This window comes from Mugil cephalus, chromosome 19, assembly GCF_022458985.1.
Source record: "Mugil cephalus isolate CIBA_MC_2020 chromosome 19, CIBA_Mcephalus_1.1, whole genome shotgun sequence".
Lineage (NCBI taxonomy): Eukaryota > Metazoa > Chordata > Actinopteri > Mugiliformes > Mugilidae > Mugil > Mugil cephalus.
In genome coordinates this window covers 2,525,904-2,546,325 of record NC_061788.1, presented here as the reverse complement: position 1 = coordinate 2,546,325, position 20,422 = coordinate 2,525,904, and the positions used below count along the sequence as shown (strand labels likewise).

The following is a 20,422-nucleotide window of genomic DNA, read 5'->3' as shown; positions in this document are numbered from 1 at the left end:
GTTCAAACTTTGGCTTTGATTTATTCTCTCAGCCTGTTTGAATTCTGTTGTGTCATAGTCGTCTATAGACTTTATCGTAAAATAAAACTGTTACGTTAAAGGTGTCACTGATGTAAATGGTGACAATTAGAAGTAGCACAGGTATGAGAAAATACTGAGAAGGTCTTGAAAAAGTCTTAAAAGGTACTGAAATGAACGTCTGACTTGTAAAAGGTAATTATTTTTTTCTTGTTTGGTGTATTTTGGTGTGTTTGGAGTCGAGTTTCTTCTTCTTCTTCTAGTTTTATTTATATTTGCCAGTGTTTTCTGGTGACCTGATTGATTGGTTGGTGTTTCATTCGTAGTATTTGTTGCCTGTTCTTATATATAAACTCTGCAGTTACTTCTTTGCTGTGTCTCATGTGTCAGTCAGCTGTAACAGTCGCTCCTATTGGACTATTTTCTTCACGTGTTTAACTTTAGCATCGTTCTGGTTCGGCCTCTTTTCAAGGTATGAAGCCGAAAACAAAAAAAAAAAAAATGGTCCAAGTTTTCTGAGGTGGTGACAAAGAGCTGGAAGAGAAGTGATGTGATGTGAATCTGAGTCAGTGTTGCTGTCACGGTGTCGACTTTTGATCTTTTTCTGTGATCTGTCTGGTTCCTGCGTCTCTATTTCCCCCTTTGATTGATTGATTGATTGGTTTCTGCCCTCGTTAGTTTCACATGTTACATGTTTCACCTCGTTAACTCGGCCTGTGTGTGTTTGTTTGGTCCCGTCTTTGCTTTAGTCTTTTGTCATGTCGTCTGTTGAGTTACCTGCTCGTTCACGTTCCCTCGTGTCTGGATGTGCTTCACAATGTAATCTGTCATTAAACGTGTTTTTTTTTTTTCGTACATGTCCTGCATTCAGATCAAACCTCCTACACATTCCAGTGTCTCTGTACTGTGCCATTAAAATAAAAGCTAAAATGCCCCAAAAATGAGACGTCACTCTGATATCAGCCATTAACCAACGTCCCCGTTAAAATCCTGCTCCAGAGACGTTTGAGCCGAGCATCGTGTTTTTAGCTTTTATTTGTTTTAATGGTGCCAAATAAACAAAAACATGCTCATAAGACAAAACATATCTCAATGTAAAAGTCATGTTTCGCACTAATTTGACCAGAAGCAGCTCTTTGTGTGAAACAAAAAGAGCACGGACAACAGTTTTAAACCCTCTGTGGGTGGGATTTAAAGTGTCGACCACTTACTTGAAACAAAACAAATAAAACAGCAGGTAATCGCAGCTGTAATTATATAATATCCTCATAATCGCTCCACACGGGGGGAGGGCAGAGTCGGCCCGTCGCCCGTAGAGAAATGAATCCAGTCCGAACGAGGTTATAATTGGCGTTTCGGTTTTTTAAATCTAAATATATTCTCTCTGATGGTCTTTTCTGCAGCTCGAGGCTTTGAAACAGCAAAACTCCAAATATCAGGAGGAGCTGAGTCTGTCCAAGGAGAGGAGCAGCTCTGAAAAGCAGCGCATCGGCGTCCTCTGCAAGGAAATGTGAGTACACGGGGTGACGGATGTGTTTTTTCCTGTAAAGGTGACCCTGCACAGCCAGTCTGCTGCTGTCCTGGAGGGGGGGAGGAAGGGGGGAGGATGGGGGAGGGTCTGTACCGTGAATTATACGCATGCATCGGTTTAACTGTTATGAGTGCGACTCTCCGGAGAGATGCTCCCACTTGTAAATACACCATAAATTGTTGCGTGAGACACGTAATCGCGCTGTTACTTACCGTTATTATGGATGCGTTGATGGAGAACAATGCACAAAACGTATAATAGTCACGGCCTCTTGGGTATTTCGGCTTCCAAATAAACATTCCTAAACCACGAGTCTTCACTGGAAATGTTTATTCAAAACGGTGCTCGTCCAAGTTAACTAGTGCGTCTCAGCTAAACTAAAGTCTCAGCTTAAGTTTGAGTTCAAAATAAAATATCATATCATTTGAAACTTGAACTTTTCGTTAAAACAATGCATCATATAGCTAAAGCTAACACGCTAACCTCCATCTACTATGAACCACATGCCCCATATTTCATAAATGGTTCTTTAGCCATCTTGTATGGATTGAGGCCTTTGCAGAAACATGTGACGTGTCGTTTCTCTGGGGAGTTAAATGCACCAACAACAACCGTATGGAAGAAATATCAGTATTTTTATGGATTCTATAATGTGCACAGTTGTAGAATCTAATGATGTACATGCTAAATAAAATGGCTAAAGGTTGAATTACATGTACGTTTCCTCCTGCAGTGGGAATCAGTTGTATTTTGTAGCAAGATTTGCTTTCAAGAGATTTAAAAACAAAGGTGCGACCACGTTGGCTCCTTTGGTTTTACCCAAATGTCCAAACAGAGACTGGGTCTGGTTCTAATTTTACTCACATCTTTGTAGAACATGTGAGCTTTGTGGTTTCTCTGGTCCAGCTTTAGTCAAGAGGTTGTTGAATAAATTCAGTGGCATCTCTGTGTCATGATATCATTAACCTCCTGAGAACAAAAACATCTTAATTTATTTACAATAAGATTAAAATCTTTAGGTATTTGGGGTCAGTAGGACCTAAAAAAGGGATTATTTCACTGTATATTACAATTTAAGTCACCAATGTGAACCAAAAACTATAAAACTGTTTATTTTGATGCAAAAGCAGAATTGGAAGCGATGAAATCCCAACGTCCTCAAACGTGTACTTGTCAATTTGTTAAATTTTCATGTCGTATCAAACTAGAAAAGTTACTAAGAATAAATAAATAAGTTTATTGACTCTTCGCTACCAGTAGATGACAGACAACAGGTACAAACATAATGTCCCCATATGAGGACGCTGGGTCTCGGGAGGTTAATTTCAGACAAAAATGTAAATTTCCTTTCTGGCTCATCCATAGAGACCAAGCTGATTTATTTTGTCTGTTTTTAGGCGAGCTTCACCTCCCAGCTCCCACAGGCTTCACAGGTTAATAAAATATAAATTAGCAGCAGACCTTTGACTGATCGCTCAGATTTTCACGTTGCCTCGTCTTGCTCGTAGCTGCTGACGCTGAGGTCTATTTATAGACGTTGTGCAAAGCTGTCGCGTGCCTCGTTTATTTATTTCTATTTTTTTTTTTTGCACGTGTTGGTCTTTGAGTCTTTACGTTCCCGCCCTGACTCATCGGAGCTCAGAGCTGCGACGTCACAGCTCCAGATGGATCTGAGTGGCTGAATTATAGTCATCAATATGTAGCATCCTGTCGGATAAAGAGGAGGAGGAGGAGGAGGAGGAGGGAATGTCAACAAATGAGCTGCTCGTCTGCTCCTCTGTGTTTGCTTAAATAATTTAAAGGATAAAATGCCTCAGAATGGATTAGTCATGTTCAAACCGCTGCGTCTTCCTTCCTCGTCCCAACAATGTGCTCCTCCATCCTCCATCCTTCCTCCTTCCTCCCTGCTCCTCTTATGTAACCGGTCGTCTCCTCCTAGAGCCGCCTGGCTCCAACATGGCCGCCGCTCTCTCCCTGTGACATCACAGCGCGTCTGTTTTTAGACTGTTTGTGTGGAAACAAAGTGTCTCTCTGTGCGTGTGTGTGTGTGTGTGTGTGTGTGTGTGTGTGTGTGTGTGTGTGTGTAGTGTGTGTGTGTGTTGTGTTGTGTTGTGCTGCTGTTGTGGGTCACGTCCAGTTTGCATCTGTTTGGTCCATCAGTCAAATAGAAGAAGAATAAAACCACATTTATTAATAAACTCAGAGACTGAACGTTCACAAGCTCTAAAGGCCGATCAAAGTTTCTACAGCCTGGTTCACTGGAGGAGGAGGAGGAGGAGGAGGAGGAGGAGGAGAGGAGGGAAAGAAGAGGAGGATAAGGGGCAAAGGAGGAGGAGGAGGAGAGGAGAAAGGGGGAAAGAAGAGGAGGAGCAGAAAGAGGAGGAGAGGGAGGAGGAGCAGAAAGGAGAAGAAGAAGAAGAGTAGACAGACAAGGAGAAGGAGGAGAAGAAGGAGAAGGATGAGAAGAAGAGGGAGGAAGAGAAGGAGGAGGAGATGAGGGGAAGGAGAAGGCAAAAACAAAAGAGGAGAAAAAGATGTGGGCCAACGAGGAGGAGGAGAAGGAGAGGAGGGATGGGGGAAAGAAGAGGAGGATAAGGGGGGAAGAAGAAGGAGGAGCTGAAAGAGGAGGAGGAGGAGGAGGAGAGGAGGGAGGGGAGGGGGAGAGGGATGGGGGGAGTCAAAGAGGAGAGAAAGAAGGAGGACAAAAAGGAGAAAGTGACAAAGAGAGAGAAGGAGTAGGAAAAGAAGAGGGTAGAGGAGGGGGAGGAAGAGGAAAACAAGGAGGAGGATGACAAGGGGGAGGAAGAGGAAAAGGGGAGAAGAAGAGGGAGGAGGAAGAGGAGGGAGGGGAGGGAGAGGAGAAAGGGGGATAGAAGAGAAGGATAAGGGTGGAAGAAGGAGGAGCAGAAAGAGGAGAAGAGGGGGGAGGAGGAGAAGGAGGAGAAGAAGAGGAAGGAGGATAAGGGAGGAGGAGCAGAAAGAGGAGAAGAAGAAGAGTAGACAGACAAGGAGAAGGATGAGAAGAAGAGGGAGGAAGAGAAGGAGGCGATGAGGGGAAGGAGAAGGCAAAAACAAAAGAGGAGAAAAAGACGAGGGCCAACATGGAGGAGGAGGAGGAGGAGGAGGAGGAGGAGGCCTCCATGTTCCTGTTCCTCCTGATGCTGCAGGAGGTTTGATCAGTGTGGAGCTGCTCCTCCTTGTCTGTGCTGCGTTAGCGTGAAGGTGTTAAAGAGCCTCGGTGAATGTGATTATCCAGCTGAATATTTCAGCCCGATGAGGCTCAGACGGACGATTAGTCACACAGCTGCAGATCTTCCCTACGAACGACCCACATGGGGCTAAACTCCAACAAAGTCAGCATCTAAAAATATCCACGTTCATACGTTCTCAGAGTCTGTCTCCACCGCGACTTCATCTCACAGATCAGAGTTACAACGTACGCAGACTTAAAACGTACGCTGAGTTAAAACGTACGCTGAGTTAAAACGTACGCAGACTTAAAACTTAGCATGTCAAGAAGGAATCAGTCTAACTTTATTTATTTGGAAGTCTTTCAAGAATAGCTCTTCCTAGCTTCCTAGCCTCTTAGCTAATGGTAGCACTGCCTAGCGTCCCCTCATCTCAGCTAACCCTAGTTCTTCCTGGCTTCCTAGCCTCCCATCCTCGCAGCTAATAGTAGTCCTTCCCAGCCTCTGAGCTAACAGTAGCTCTTCCTAGCATCCTAACCTCTCAGCTAATGGTAGCGCTTCCTAGCCTCCCAACTAATAGTAGCTCTTCCTAGCTTCCTAGTCTCTCAGCTAATAGTAACTCTTCCTAGCCTCCTAGCCTCTCAGCTAATGGTAGCGCTTCCTAGCCTCCCAACTAATAGTAGCTCTTCCTAGCTTCCTATCCTCTCAGCTAATAGTAACTCTTCCTAGCTTCCTAGTCTCTCAGCTAATAGTAACTCTTCCTAGCCTCCTAGCCTCTCAGCTAATGGTAGCGCTTCCTAGCCTCCCAACTAATAGTATCTCTTCCTAGCTTCCTAGTCTCTCAGCTAATAGTAACTCTTCCTAGCCTCCTAGCCTCTCAGCTAATAGTAGCTCTTCCTAGCCTCTCAGCTAATGGTAGCTCTTCCCATCCTCTTAGCTAATAGTAGCTCTTCCTAGCTTCCTAGCCTCTTAGCTAATGGTAGCACTGCCTAGCTTCCCATCATCTCAGCAACAGCAGCTTTTCCTAGCTTCCTAGCCTCCCAACTAATATTAGCTCTTCCTAGCATCCTAGCCTCTCACCAACAGTAGCTCTTCCTAGCCTCTCAGCTAACAGTAGCTCTTCCTAGCTTCCTAGCCTCTAAGCTAACTGTAGTTAATATTATTTCTTCCTAGCGTCTCAGCTAATAGTAGCTCTTGACTTTAGCAACTTTTACTTGCATGAACTTCAGAAGCAAAGACATGTAACAGATCATGAACATGGTTCTGGATTTAAGCCGATAGCAACGATCCTGACACAGAAATCACTTCTTGACTTAAATGTGTCACTTCTTTCCTTTCTCCCTCAGCGAGGAGCTGAAGCTGGCCTCCCAGAACTCCCAACGTCTTGATGATGAGGTACTGACCTTTCCAGATTTCACGTTGTGTAAATGATTTCCCTCGTCCTGTTGTGGATCGGGGGGGTTAAGGCGAAGCCAGAAAAGATGACTTGATTAATAGGTTTTGTCAGAGCGAGGTTTGACCTCCTGCTGCGACCGAACTCAACGAGCTCAGACGGGTTTAGCCGCTATTTAAATGCTTCTATATCTGTGTTTGTTCGTCTCTCAGCACAATGAAGACAACAATCAGCAGCCGGACATGAAGACCAGGTAAGAAACTCTAGAAATTTAACTTTTACTCGTAGACGCTTCATAAACGACAGACGTCTGCTGCAGAATCCACTTTGTGTTCAAGGAGAACAATTTAAACCAGTTATTCTCAGCTTTGTTTTAATTCAAACAGTGAAAAGTCACATCTCTCCCACTGCTCAATGTTAAATATATATTTTTTTTTTTCATGGTTTTATGGTTTATTTATCTTTTGCACAATGTAAAGTTGATGTGATCCATTGTCCTGTCGTGTTCGTGACTCCTTGTTGGGGGGTTATAAATGTTTTATGATGCACAAAGATGCACAAAACTTTATATGATTTTATTTAAACTCAATGCTGCACCTTTAACCAACTCAATAACACATTAGAAATAAACTGATAAATTTGATAAATTTAATTTTTTGTAAAATAATAAACTATTTGTATTTATTTATAATGAAAAAAAGGATGATGTTAGAGTAGATGGCTGGTTTTTATATCTATATGGAGCCTGTGAGGCAAAACCCAGGGAAAAACTAACTGAACGTGACCCAGGATTAAATGAATGCTTTAAAACAGGGAGAAACAAAAACACTTTTAAGTGTCTAACCCTCCATGGTTCATTCTCCATGAAGCTGCAACATAAATGTCTCATGTTTCTGCAGAGAAACCATCACCAACCAGGAACCAGAGGGAGACGGAAACTTCCAGAAATCCACTGGAGCTTTGATCTCAGAAAAAGACCGGGAACTGGAAACTCTGAGGAATGAGGTAGTCCCACATGTCTCTGTCCCTGGTGTCCCTGTGAACCCTCGGGGGGTTTGTGGAGTATTATGTATTAATGTGGCGTCCCTGTCGCTGCAGATCGCGGTGCTGCGAGGAGAAAACGCCGTGGCCAAGACGCTGCAGTCGGCCGTGGAGACGCTGGAGAGAGACAAGGTTCAGCTGCAGAGCCGAGTCCAGAGTCTGGAGCAAAGGCTCATGGGAACCTCAGAGGGAGAAGACGTGGAAGCTCCTTCCTCAGGTGTGGAGATGATTCTGCTCCGTCGTTAACGTCTGAGTTCTGTCGATAAATATTGGCTGAAATATTTTCTGTTTTATGGTTCGTTCCCTGAAGGCAACGCAGCTCTGGAGCAGCTGAGGGAGGAGAAGGAGTTCGCTGAGGGGCAGGTGAGTCTAGAAGTAACCGTTCATGTTTATATATTCTGTCTTTAAGGCTTGGTTTCAGCTCTCACGCTTTCCTGATCGTCTCCTTCAGATCAACTTCCTGAACAGTGTGATCGTCGACCTGCAGAGAAAGAACGAGGAGCTGAAGATCAAACTGAAGAAACTCGCTCTGGCCGAGTTCAACGGCAACGACGGCACCGACGGGTAAAAGCCTCAAACAGTCAGATGGTTTTAAACCAGTGAGAGGCACATTTAGAGTTTCTGTCTTCATAGCTAGCTCCTTTTAGCCCGTTAATATCAGAACATGAGCCTATAATTGATCTACAACCTCAAAATACACCTTTTAAGAATATTCTAGCAAATAAAGTGTAGTTTAGTCAGGCTACGTCTTATCAGATCCAGAGAATAAAATAAAATAAGATCATCCTCCAACTAATCAGAGACATTTAGTTTGAAACTAGTCTCTGATGACTGTTACTGTTCTTTAAGCGTCTTGTTTCTAGACTTTATGCTAATTTGTGCTAACCTGCTGTAGCGTAGTTTATTGTATGTGTAACGTCGTCCGTCATCGTCTGTGTCTCGTCTTTCTTTGTAGATTCGATGAAGTCGTGTCGAAGCGTGAGAAGAAGGCGACGCCTCGTCTCTTCTGCGACATCTGCGACTGCTTCGACCTCCACGACACCGAGGACTGTCCCACCCAGGCCCAGAGCCCCGACTCCGTCCCCCACACCACCTACCACGGCAACCCGGCCGACGAGAGGCCCTACTGCGACATCTGCGAGGCCTTCGGTCACGCCACCGAGTCCTGCAACGACGACCAGACCTTCTAGAGGACGCAGGCATTTCACTCCCTCCCTCCCTCCTTCCTCCTCCCTCCTCCTCCCTCCTCCTCTTCCTCCTCCTCTGTTCCCTCCGTCCAGCCTGACTAAAGCCCCTGCAGATTTTTTCCATAATGTATTTTTATACTGTATTTATGCATATCACTGTTCGCCACTGTCCTGCTCTGAATCTGACCCGAGAAGAAACGCTAACGCTCGTCCAAATACGCTGCTTCCTCCGGTGCAATATCCGTGTTTTTATCGAACTCGTCGTCCGCGCTCGTCGTTTCTAACGTGTTTCAGTTTCTAAAAAAAAAAGGAGAAAAGAGCAACTGTTGATTTTTATTACTTGTTTAAACAAAAGGAAGCACAGTTTAAAGTAAAGGGACATGAAGAAGCACCTCGACACTCGTCACATTCCTCCAGCCAGAGACGACCTGCCCAGTGATAGTTAGAAAGTAGAAAGATAATAGTAGAGAGAGTACCAGGGCCACTGCATCAGATCCACTGCATCAGGGCCACTGGATCAGGGCCACTGTATCAGGGCCACTGTATCAGGGCCACTGGATCAGAGCCACTGTACCAGGGTCACTGGATCAGGGCACTGGATCAGGGCCACTGCATCAGGGCCACTGGAAGGGAAAGAAGAGGCCGTGATATTTAGAGAAGAAAAGTTGTTATATTTCCAGTAAAAACTTGTTCAAGATTAGTTGAAATATTTACTTTTGGATAAAAGTGGCACCATCAGACCAAAAAAAACATCAACTGACATGAAAAACCTGAAATAATTTTAGCAGGAACACGTTAATATGCTGAGGAACTGGTCGATATGGATTCAGAAATAAGTCTGGAGGTAAAGGAAGTTCTGCTCCACCAAAATAAGTTGTAATGTTCTAATGTGTCCAAGTACTTTCACATAACAGTAGGATGGAATTTGAGGAAAATGTTTTACCCCAAAATGTTCTTAAAATGTTGAGGGAAAAATTACTTTTTACCAAAATAAAATGGGAATAATTTGACAAACAAAACATATAAATGACCAAATCAAAGCTCGGTCTGCTGACACAACACCTCAAAAGTCATTTATAACCAAAATTAAGACGGTTCAGTCACAGTTACCAAAAAACATCGGAACGTTTCATTTCATTTTCCTAAACTTCCAGATATAAAGACGCGTCTTTAGTCTTAAACTCTGTGACTTTACGACTTTATTCTTGAAATATTATCTCTTACTTCTCATATTTATTATGTTTCTGATGTCACTAATTATTTTGGAAATATTACGACTTTATTCTTTAAATATTAGAACATTTTAGAGCGGTATTATAAATATATAAATAGATTAAATATGTTTGTTTGTTTTTTAAATATTCTGATTTTATTCTCTAAACCTTCCTTTCCAGAGCTTTATTTTGAAAAGTCTTTAAATATCACACTATAACATAACTATTTTCTTTCTAACTTTATTTTTTATCTATATTTTTATTTAATTTTCTAAACCTTCAGACTTTATCGTCGTGACCCAAACTCCCTGAACATTAGAAACGAAGTTCAGCCGCGACCTCGGAGGTTTTAAACCCGGAAACGTTCTCGTTTGAGACCAGAAGAGTCAGAACTAGTTTCCATGTGTCTCCTGAACGTCTCCTCCTCCCTGAGGATCCGCTAAGAATCAACCTATTTATTGTTGTGGGATCTTTTCCAGCCCTGCTGTATGTAGCATCGAAGCCTCGACTAACTCTAGTTTTTGCACTGTCCACTTTAGAGATTCATCGTACGGAGCAGATTATTTCAGCGCTCGATACATTTCAGACCAATCACAGCCGCAATCATCACGTTTCTAAATCTAAGACGAGGTTAAACAGATGCAGTTAGAGAAACAAAGTCCTGTTCCCCTCTGTAGTTTAGATAAAGGTCTCAGTCACATTTGAGTAAAATAATCCTATTTCTATACAGGATTAAAGGATATTTTATTTTCATGGACGACCTTGCAATTACACCACCGACCACTAGGGGTCCGCGGACCCCGGTTGAGAATCACTGGTTTTACTCCACTGGAGTAAATATTTCTCAATTCAGTTTCAAATGAAGGAACTTCTCAGGTTTACTGATTTAAACACGGACGTCACTTTGTGAGGCTGCGACTTCAAATCATAAAGAGACACAAATACGTTTAGTGAACACGTTTATCACAGTTTACGTCTGATTTCTCACAATAATCCTTCACATTTTATCACGTTTAGTCTGAGACTTCACTCACATTAAACCAGTAATGACTCAAAGTTAAGATGTATATGCACTTATTTACTCGTTTACCCAGTTTCTCTGGGGTTTAAACCCTCAGATTTGTCTTTTAAAGAATATTAAGCACAGTTTAAAAAAGGACTGAAGGTTGTTCCGGCTTAAATATCTGTCACTTTAGACGAAATAAGCTAAAAAAATAATACGTATGGTCGTATGGTTACGCTGAGCACGGTTCAGTTAAACGTCTGTGAGGACAATACGAAGCTACAGAAGGTTAGCGTAGCTTAGCACAGAGTCTGGGAACGTTTACATTTTGGATTTTGCACCAGTTAAAAACCGTCCTCCCTTCTTTAGCCTCGTGTTTAAAGCTCGAGCCGATAACCATCCTCCCTAAAGTCTGAACTCTTGGATCATATTGAATCTTCAGAGAGACGTCCAGCGACTGAACATGTGTAAATACTGAACCTGACGAGTTTTATTTTTTTCTGCCCGTTTGTACAGACTTTAAAACATGTTGTACTTTCTACGTGATGAGTCTAATTCTCAGTGTTTTGTATGTTAACACCCTTTTCCACATGTTGATGACGTGGTGTGACATGTTTTCTATGTTCTGTGAACTCCTCAACAGTCCAATAGAAACGATACGAGACAAAGAAACGTTCTGTCGACTTTTATTTTTATTTTACTCACCTCTTCACCACTTAAAGCACAATTAAACTTTTTAATTCAGACTTTTTTTTGTTTTTTTTTTAGATCACATTTTAAAAACTGTTCAGTGAATTTGATCTTTTTCTTAAACTTAAAAGGTTTTATGAACAGCTGCGTTTTAGTCACTGGATTTTCCATTCACAAAAGAATATTAAAAAGAAAAGAGCAGTTTTTTGATTTTCATTTTAAAATTCATGAATTAAAATTGAAATTCGAGGCATTTTTCTTTATCGGTGTCGAGAAGAGATAAAGAAAACTTTAAATTTTCATTTTGTGTTTCTAAAAATAAAAAATAAAATCGTTAGACAGAAACAAAGAAAGCGCGTTTTTTTTCTTCTTTTTTTAAACCGGAAGTTGTCGTTTTCAAAATAAGAGCACGTATGAGGACGTCGCTGTGTTTCTGTCTGAAGTTTCCTTCTTTAAGGCTAAAATGTGTTTGATTCGTTACTCTGATGTGATTTTTGACGTGATGGTAAAACAAGGCTCATTATCTGTAGAAATCTATAACGTTAGCCAGTAGCTAATTATTCCCTCATTATATTATTATTATTATTATTATAAGTTTTCAACTGAAATATGCGGCTTAGTTTTCCTGCAGTGACGTCGTCTTCACTGAGACTATTTTATTGTTTAGAAAAACTACGTTCTGATCCATGAACTTCTGTTACACAGCTTTGTCCTCACACACGCTCTTACTTTGAAAACGACAACTTCCGGTCGCACAATATGAAAAAAATCGGGGACTTTTTTAGTCTCTAACGATTTTTTTGTTTTTAGAAACAGAAAATGAAAAGCCATCGGGTTTTAAAGTTTTGTTTATCCATTCTCGACCCTAATGAAAGAAAAATGCCTTGAAATCCAATTTTAATTTTAAAATGAAAATCTAATAAACGCTTATTTGTTGTTTTTTAAATGTCTTTTTTCTGAACGGAAAATCCAAAGACCAAAACATGCACAGACCCTGGACCATAACAAAAGTTCAAGTTTTTAAAAAAGGAAACTCATTTACTGAATGTTTTAAGACAAATCCTCTCAGTTATTCTACATATTTAAATAGAAAGTCGGCTTCTTCTGAAATAAATGTGACACGTCTGTTTTTATAAAGGTTGAGGTTCTGACTCCTGAGTTAAATCCTTTTTGAAACTCGAGGAACCAAAACAGAACCTGAACTCTGCAGTGACCTGGTACTAGGAGGTAGAAAGTTCTTTTATTTTGTTAAACATGTAAAAAGCAAAAACACGTCCCACAACTTGTCAGAGTTTCTAACATGTTCTCAACATGTTTTCAGTTGTGAGTCGACTGAAGGAAAAATGTCACTTTGACTCATTTAAAATTCAACATAAACAGTTAAACACACAGAAAATAAAACCTGCTCTCGTCAAACACCGACAACAAACGACCGCAACGTTTTTGTGACTTTTATTAAGAAAACAAAACCATTGGACATGATAAAAACCAAGCACTACTGATGGAATAAATAAGTCAAACCAAACCATAAATCTGTACACGATCTAAAGAAAAACAAAATGGTCCCAAGAAAAGAAAAAAACAACAGGATTTCATATCTCACAGCTCTTTTTTTGTTTCATTTTTTTTTTCTTTAAACACACAGTTATGAGCAAACTATAAGCAATTGGCTCGATCGGGTGAAAGCTACAACGTAAGTGAGATATTTTATTTTGAACTGAGTGTACATAATGCTGTTTATAACTGTTAATGTCAATACAATAGCATTTTAAGTTCCAGCGCTGCTGGACTGGGAATGAGGTATATGCTAATCCATCCTCTAAACCGACACAACTCTCAGCTTTTAGTTTCTTTTCTCTCCATCCATGTGAAACGCTGATTCTCTGAAATCTGATCAAGTAATTATTCGGTGTGAATCGACAGCCCCTGCGCGTGTGACGAAGTCGTCGGTCCGCAGTGATTTCAATCCACAAATATATCGATTGGTAAAGTAAATGGTGACATGCGTGAGGTTTTACATTAGAGGTCCTAGGTCTGAATCCGTACGATTAAAAGTTCAAGTAAATTGCGCGAATCTGCACAAAAGCCGAGAGCTCGATGGGGCCGTAAGGATTCAGCCGACAGACAGCACCTTGAAAGGAGGATTAGAACCGACGCCGGAGCTAAAGACTGGACCCTGGACCCTTCTGTCGTCGTAGAGAAAGTAGTGACGCACAGGACGAATGAGAGGAGGAGTAACATGTGTTTCAGGAGAAGACACGGATCAGTCACCGGGAGTCCACAGGGTCTCAGACGACTGAGCTAACGTCTGGCTAGTGTTCAAACCAAAGTCTCCAGCTCTTAAAGGAATAGTTCGCTCCTCTGGTTCCTTGCTGAGAGGCGTCGCGTGAAGAGAAGTTAGCACCAGGAGACGTTAGCTTTAGCGTAAACTCTGTAACAGCTAATGCTACGTTCAGAGCGACAAGCTACAACGTGAGACGTGACGCACGGCGGATCAAGGTTGAGTCCAACGATGATTCCGTTTAACCACAGAACCGGAGGATTAGAAGTAAACTAGTTACGGAGAAAATGCTACAAAACCTCGTTAACTCGTTAGCGGCGTTAGCTCCTGGACGTCACGGTTACAAAGCTGAACTTTCTTAATTTTCACTTCGATCGGTGGAGTTTATCATCTCTGAACTGACTCAAGCTAGCAGCTTCCCTTTGCTGCCGGCCTGTATGCTAAGCTACGCTAAGCTAAGCTAGCTCTCCTGGCTTCACTTTGAGCTCTCAGCAAGGAAACAAAAATCTACACATTCCTTTAAAAATCAAACTGTTGTAGTCGCATGAACTTAGTGACAATTATAAGGCGAAAAAAAAAAAACAGAAAACAAAATGAAACCATGGCACCAACATTGTAAATCAGAACCTGCTTGACCTAAAAACGAGTCTTAAATCGTAGCAACTCAAGGCACACACACACCTCCAGGACCTACGCTAGCTACGCCCGCCTTCACTACCCATCTCCACCAGTACCGTCGTCATCTCCGTCCTCTACAAAAACCACAAACTAATTCACTTTAAAAAAACAAAACAAACAAAGAAACAAAAAAACACGTGAATGGAGAAAAAAGACGTCCACTACAGCAGCAAATCTATCTGTGATCGATTGTGACATACCATAACAGTGCATTGACCCTCCTGAGAAAAAAACCCTAAACGTTTCCTAAACAAATATAGAACATTAGTCTAACAGGAGGCGGACGGGGGCCGTCGCAGGGTCCCCAGTGTTACTCTTTTTTAGTCACAGATGCAGGTCAGTGTTTTGTCGTCTGGCCTGGCGGTGGCTGGGCTGACAGCGCTGCCCCCCCCCCCCTGGCCACAGAGGGGACTGCAGCCCGGGGGGCTTCTCTTGGCATTAGTGAAAAGTGTGGAGGACTGGAAGGAAGCTCGGAGGTAATATCCATTCTCCCTCTGTGGCGGGGGAGTGTCGGGGCAAACAGGGGGAGGAGGAGGGGGAGGAGGAGAGGGGAGGAGGGAGGCGTCCATTCTCCCTTTAGAAGAGTTTGGGTGGAGAAGAGGGAGGAGAGGAGGAGGAGGAGGAGGAGGAGTAAGAGGGGAGAGGTGGTGTGTGTCCATTAGCCCTAAATTATCTAGAGTTAATGGAGGGAGGTACAGAGGAGGGAGGCGGGAGGGAGACGACTCCAAAACATTTAACTCTCCTCAAAGTCCTGAGACGAGGACTCCAGTTTGTTTTTCTTGCTGGGGGGGCCCTCCTCCTGTAGGTCCTGCAGGGAGAGAGAGGACAGGCGGCTTAGACGGTGGGGGGGGGACATGGACATGGACATGGACAAACAGTACAGCTGAGACGTCCCCCTTTAGCTTTACCTCCCGACGGGTTCGTACCTGAGTGGATTTACTGTCTGAAGAGTCCTTCTCCCCTGAGGACAGACTGTCTCTCTTGGCACTTTGTGCTCTCTCTGAGGTCTCTGATGACGGGGTGGTCTTACCTGGAACGTTTAAGTAAATAAAACAAAACACATCAGAACAGGAGTTCTTCGTTTGACAGTGAACGCAGCATTTCTGACTCTTTAGTGACACTGTGTGGTTAAAAGGAGGAACTGCAGAGATGGACACTTCCACTCTCTCAAGTAAGTCAATAAATGTATTAAATGTTTTATTTACGAAAGCTAGAATAATGAAGGAGGAATTACTATGGACACTTTAACGAATCAAACATCGTGGAAACGTTTAGTAAATAAACCAACACTGAGAATAATTCCTTCTTCAGACGAGGGACGGATGATACGAACTGAAACATTTCTCCTTTCAGGTCGAACAGTTTTAGTCAAATGAGCTGCTTCACTGCAGGTTTAAGGAGGAAGTTGTGGAGAAAACTTTAAGTCTGAAATGTGTAAACAGCAACATCTGGCTTCATATGGAACACACAGAGTTTTTTTTTAATTTACTATAACAATTAAATATCAAGATGAAAAGAAACAGGGACAATTACAGTTTCATTTATTTTAACATCTGTCTGTAACATTAATAGCAGTGCGACCGGCTACCGTAATAACTGTAGTGTGCGCGCCACATTATTTTTTTCTCATTCATAAAAAGCTAAAATCGGGGACATTTTCGGGGACAGCTTTAGCCGGGGGACAAGTCATCCACAAACGGGGACTGTCTCCAGAAATCGGGGACGTCTGGTGGTCACACTAATTTACAGGAGGACGTGGCCGCTGTCTCCAGACTCATTTCCCGAATCTCATCATGCTCCTTAGTCATTATCGTCACATGGAACAAGTTTTCTCCACATCCTCCTTATGAAACCTGAACCAGTTCTATGTTATTGATCAGGAGCCACGTTTAGCCACAGATGAGCGACTTGCATTCATCACATTTATGACAAACTCTCATTGTGGGGATTGTTTTTGTTTGTATATCGTCATGTACGATAGCAGACGTATATATGTGTGTTTATTAGTGTGTGTGCGCTGACCCCTCTTGCTGTCCGGGCTCTGGTCAGTCTTGGCGTCGCTGTTGTCGCGGTGCAGCGTGGGGGTGGTGGTGGTGGTGGTGGTGGTGGGCTCTGGGGCCGGGCTGGTGCTACAGCTGTTCTCCTGTTTCACCGGAGACGAGTCGGCGATGGAGCTCTGGTTGCTGTTGTCGTCTGAGACGGAGACAGATACGACAAATTAGTCCGACACTGAAAGACTAGAGCGATCGGGGCAACACTAGCGTTTCTGAAGGGATTAGAAAGTTTAATAGTGGACGGTGTCAAACTGGAATCAAGCATTTATTAAACATGCAAAGAAGAAGAGCTACGACGCTGAGATTAGACGAACATGAAACTAAACATTAGTCTCAGTACCCACCATGCATGTCCATCATCCCCGGAGAGGAGCTGTTCTCTGGAGTCGTCAGCTCTGAGCCGTATTTCTCATCTTTGCCCTTCTTCTTGTTCTTGTTCTTCTAAAAAAAAAAACAATAGTTCAAGTTAGAAAAAAAAAGGCTCCAGCGTGAAATAAAGTCAGGATGAATTAACGCAGGTTCACTGCTAATAACAGGATGATGATGATGATGATGATGAAGTGGACTCACGTCGTCTGATTTAGGCTCCGTCACCGGAACCCACTTATAGATACGAAGGGACGTGTCTCCTACAGTCACCCATTTCTTCTCCCTGCGTGGGGGAGAAAACCAAACCCAGCGTCACATACAGAACGTAATAAAGACACGAATAACTCCTCATATCATTTCCAGAAATTAAAGCGCATGAATCTAAAAAAAAACAAGGGTCGATATACGCAAAAGTTTGTCTTTATGGCAGCAACTTAATAAATTCATCTGTTCTGGTCGGCTCATGATTCATAAATGTTAATAGTTGTTATAATAAAGTCTGCTTCTGGTTTTCTGTTTATTTTCTGATAAAAAAAAGGAAGAACTTTAGAGTTTAAGAGTTTAAAGCTGTTAAAATATGATACGCACAAGTAAATTCTGACGGACGCGACTGATCGATCGATAGATAATTCAGTTTTTTCGTTTATTTTTGCTAAATTATATTTAAAACCCACCAACTTTTACTGACCGTTAGCTCAGAAAAAAGCTCATACATATTTATAAAAATAAACCACCAATTTTATCTCAAGTGGCCAGAACAGTAGTTTAACAGAATAACCTTTAAGTAAGGAATTTTTACACTGTAAATATTCATGCTGCGGGACAGATTAGACCTTCTGGTGGGTCGTTTTTGGCCCACGGGTCGTATGTTTGACACCTGTGCTTTAGCGGAAAAACTAATTTATTTTATTGTGTTATATCGCTGAAAAATATTTCAGTTAAATTATTTTAGAGTCATGAATGTCAACCGACTGAGCTGGATGTGCTCGATTAATCGACCTGATGAAAAAAAATTAGCCAACTCTTAATAATAATAATAAAAAACAACAGTACATTGTATTTATAGGCGCCTTTCGGGACGCTACAGATAAGCTAGCAACTGCTAGTTTGAGGAAAAAAAACATTTAAATTAATCAATGGCGATATTGATGCATCATGAAACATTAAGTTTGGATATTTTCTTTAACTTTCAAAAATATTTTCCGTTTCCTTTAACTGACTTTGAGCTGGGTACCCTTGATAATCGACTTGATAAAAAAAAAAAGTTAGCTAACTCTTCAGCCAAGTAACTGTTTAGCTCTTTGAATCTTAAAAAAATCATGAATGAATAAAAATTGTTAAAATAGTTAATGTCATTATAGATGTAGTATATAGCTTTAATTAAGTTTGTATATTTCTTTAACGTTATCATGTAAAAACAAACAAACAAACAAAACACCCCAACTTCCACTGTCTTTGCAGTCGATTAATCGACCTGAGGGAAAAAGTTAGTTAACTCTTTAGCCAAGTAACTTTTTAGCTAGCAACTGTTAGTTAGAGAAAGAGGAATTTGTTGTAAAAAACGAACAAAAAAAAATAATGAAAACTATTGTTAAAATAACTAATGCTATTTCAGATGTACTATAAAACGTGATTAAGCTTTTTTTCTTTAATTTCATGATTCTAAAAATATTTGTTAAGTTAACGCATAGCTAACTCTTTAGCCAAGTAACTTTTTAGCTAGCAACCGTTAGAGGAAAAACGAATTAATCTTTTTAGAAAAATCGCGAATAAATCAAATCTATTGTTAAAATAATTAATGCGGTTAAAGATGCTCTATAAATGGGAATTAAGTTTGTATATTCCCTTTAATTTTGTCATCTAAAAATATTTCTGTTAAACCGATATTATTATCTATGAGCTCGGTCACTCGATTAATCGACCTGATTAAAGGAAAGTTAGCCAACTCTTCAGCCAAGTAACTTTTTAGTGTTAATATTAATAATGCACTCAAGATTACCGGATTTATCCGTCAATCTTAACGCATAGCTAACTCATTAGCTAAGTAACTTTTTAGCTAGCAACCGTTAGTTTGAAGAAAAACGAATTACGGTAATCTTTTTTTTTTTTTAAATCGCGAATAAATCACATCTATTGTTAAAATAATTAATGCCGTTAAAGATGTCCTATAAATGGGAATTAAGTTTGTATATTTTCTTTAATTTTGTCATCTAAAAATATTTCTGTTAAACTGATATTATCTATGAGCTGGGTGCACTCGATTAATCGACCTGATTAAAAGAAAGTTAGCCAACTCAACCGCCAAGTTACTTTTTAGTGTTAATATTAATAATGCACTCAAGATTAAAAAATAAAAAAATAATAATTTAAAATTAGTATAAACGTAATTAAGTTGTTTCTGTGTCGTGTAAAAAATGTTTTCCGTTAAATTAACGTTAATTTAAATCCACCAACTTCCCCTGACTTTGCGCTGGGTGCGCTCGATTTAATCCACCTGATTAAAAAGAAACGAGACAATTCCGACCACGGAGCGGGGTCACACGCTTAAAACCACACACACAAAAAAAAAACCCAGAATGTTCTCGAAACAAAAAAAAACACAATGAAACACCGGAGCCGATAAATGTGAATAAAGTGTGTTTTTTTTGTTCCCCTCCCTCGTGTTTTTTAAACGTTTCGTACTGAGTCATACGTGTTCAGCCATGCAGCCCTACTTCCCTCTCCCAACCCCCACCCGCGCCTCCGTCTCTCTCCACCAGACCTAAAGGGCGACTCAAAGCGCTTAATTTAAAACTCCAGACGGACTAAAAACTGCTCCGACTCAAGAGCGCCGTCGTCGAATTGTTTCCAAGTCCCTAAAATAAAAAAATAAATAAATAAATAAATTTAAAAAACCCTCCTCTCCGTGTGTGCTACCAGCTCAGCGGCAGGAAAAGCAATGGCTTCATGTGACTGCATCGAAATGGCTTCTGGGTTCAACCCGAGCCGCTAAAAGGAGAAGGAGAGAAAAAAAAAAAAAAAAAAAAAAAAACACCGGGTACATGTTGTGTGTTTGATTTAAGCATCGCCCGCTCCAGTGCGCCCCGCTGCACCTGAGCCGCAAGTACATCAGCCCCGCGAAGCCCCCTTCAAATACAAAAAAAAAAAAACGTCCTTTTCTTTCTATTCCATCCCTCGCTCCCGTCTCCGTCCCTCTCCTCCCCCAACAAGAAGAAGCGAGGCTTTCTCGTGTTAGATAACGAAGCCTCCTTTTTTTTTCTCCTCTCTCTCTCTCTCTCTTACCATTTTCGTACTTTCTCAATAGCGGCCATGACCCTCTTGATGTCATCCTTCGCCCTGCTCCGGGTCTCAGCTCGGACTGACCTGCCCGACATTGCCGCGGTGGGTTTAATATTTTTAAAGCTCGCCGGCAGTTCAGACACAATGCAAACAGTAGAGCGCACAGGGAGAGCACTGCGCATGCGCGGCCTGATGGAGCACACGGAGGGAGGGAGGGAGGAGGGAGGAAGGGGGGAGGATGAGGGGGGAGGGAGGGGGGTCTGCAGCTGCACTGATGTCTCCCCACTGAGAGCGAGTGCAGAACAAAGAGAGGCTCTGCTCTTAGGAAATATCCCCAGTTTCACGTTTTAGCTGCACAATTTAAATAGAAAAAACTTTTTTTTATATATATTTAACGCGTTTATATTCATTCACAACACAACAGCACAGAGAGACACACAACTACAGCAACACCAGAGAAAAACTATTTTTAGATTCTGTTGCACTCTGGAAGATT

The 20,422-nt window shown here is 41.6% G+C and overlaps 2 protein-coding genes across 4 annotated transcripts in view; one reads left to right on the top strand and one right to left on the bottom strand.

Moving 5' to 3' along the window:
- clip1b (CAP-GLY domain containing linker protein 1b) overlaps nucleotides 1-11,321 on the top strand; it is a 27,831-nt gene extending 16,510 nt beyond the window's left edge. For 2 of the 3 annotated variants that reach the window (XM_047569058.1, XM_047569056.1), the window contains 8 exons: nucleotides 1,422-1,528; nucleotides 6,084-6,132; nucleotides 6,343-6,383; nucleotides 7,030-7,135; nucleotides 7,229-7,388; nucleotides 7,482-7,534; nucleotides 7,623-7,735; nucleotides 8,127-11,321. In XM_047569058.1, coding sequence (XP_047425014.1) covers nucleotides 1,422-1,528; nucleotides 6,084-6,132; nucleotides 6,343-6,383; nucleotides 7,030-7,135; nucleotides 7,229-7,388; nucleotides 7,482-7,534; nucleotides 7,623-7,735; nucleotides 8,127-8,361 — 864 coding nt within the window. In that variant the 3' untranslated portion in view covers nucleotides 8,362-11,321. Of the gene's footprint in view, nucleotides 1-1,421; nucleotides 1,529-6,083; nucleotides 6,133-6,340; nucleotides 6,384-7,029; nucleotides 7,136-7,228; nucleotides 7,389-7,481; nucleotides 7,535-7,622; nucleotides 7,736-8,126 lie in introns of all 3 variants that reach the window. The other variant, XM_047569057.1, reaches the window with a different exon arrangement.
- A 1,380-nt stretch (nucleotides 11,322-12,701) lies between these two features.
- Nucleotides 12,702-20,108, bottom strand: bcl7a (BAF chromatin remodeling complex subunit BCL7A). The gene is made up of 6 exons (XM_047570180.1): nucleotides 19,930-20,108; nucleotides 16,849-16,930; nucleotides 16,623-16,719; nucleotides 16,247-16,417; nucleotides 15,151-15,254; nucleotides 12,702-15,032 (listed from the first exon to the last, which is right to left on the bottom strand). The coding sequence occupies exons 1-6, from the start codon at nucleotides 20,106-20,108 to the stop codon at nucleotides 14,958-14,960; spliced, it is 708 nt and encodes a 235-aa protein (XP_047426136.1). The 3' UTR covers nucleotides 12,702-14,957.
- Between the last annotated feature and the right edge of the window lie 314 nt (nucleotides 20,109-20,422).

Excerpts from the sequence above, each read along its gene's own strand:
- bcl7a (XM_047570180.1), bottom strand. The coding sequence starts at position 20,108 with ATGCGCAGTGCTCTCCCTGTGCGCTCTACTGTTTGCATTGTGTCTGAA. Across the intron at positions 15,255-16,246 it reads GAGCCCGGACAGCAAGAGGG|GTAAGACCACCCCGTCATCA; the intron begins GTCAGCGCACAC and ends TAAACGTTCCAG. Across the intron at positions 15,033-15,150 it reads CAGACAGTAAATCCACTCAG|GACCTACAGGAGGAGGGCCC; the intron begins GTACGAACCCGT and ends CTCTCCCTGCAG.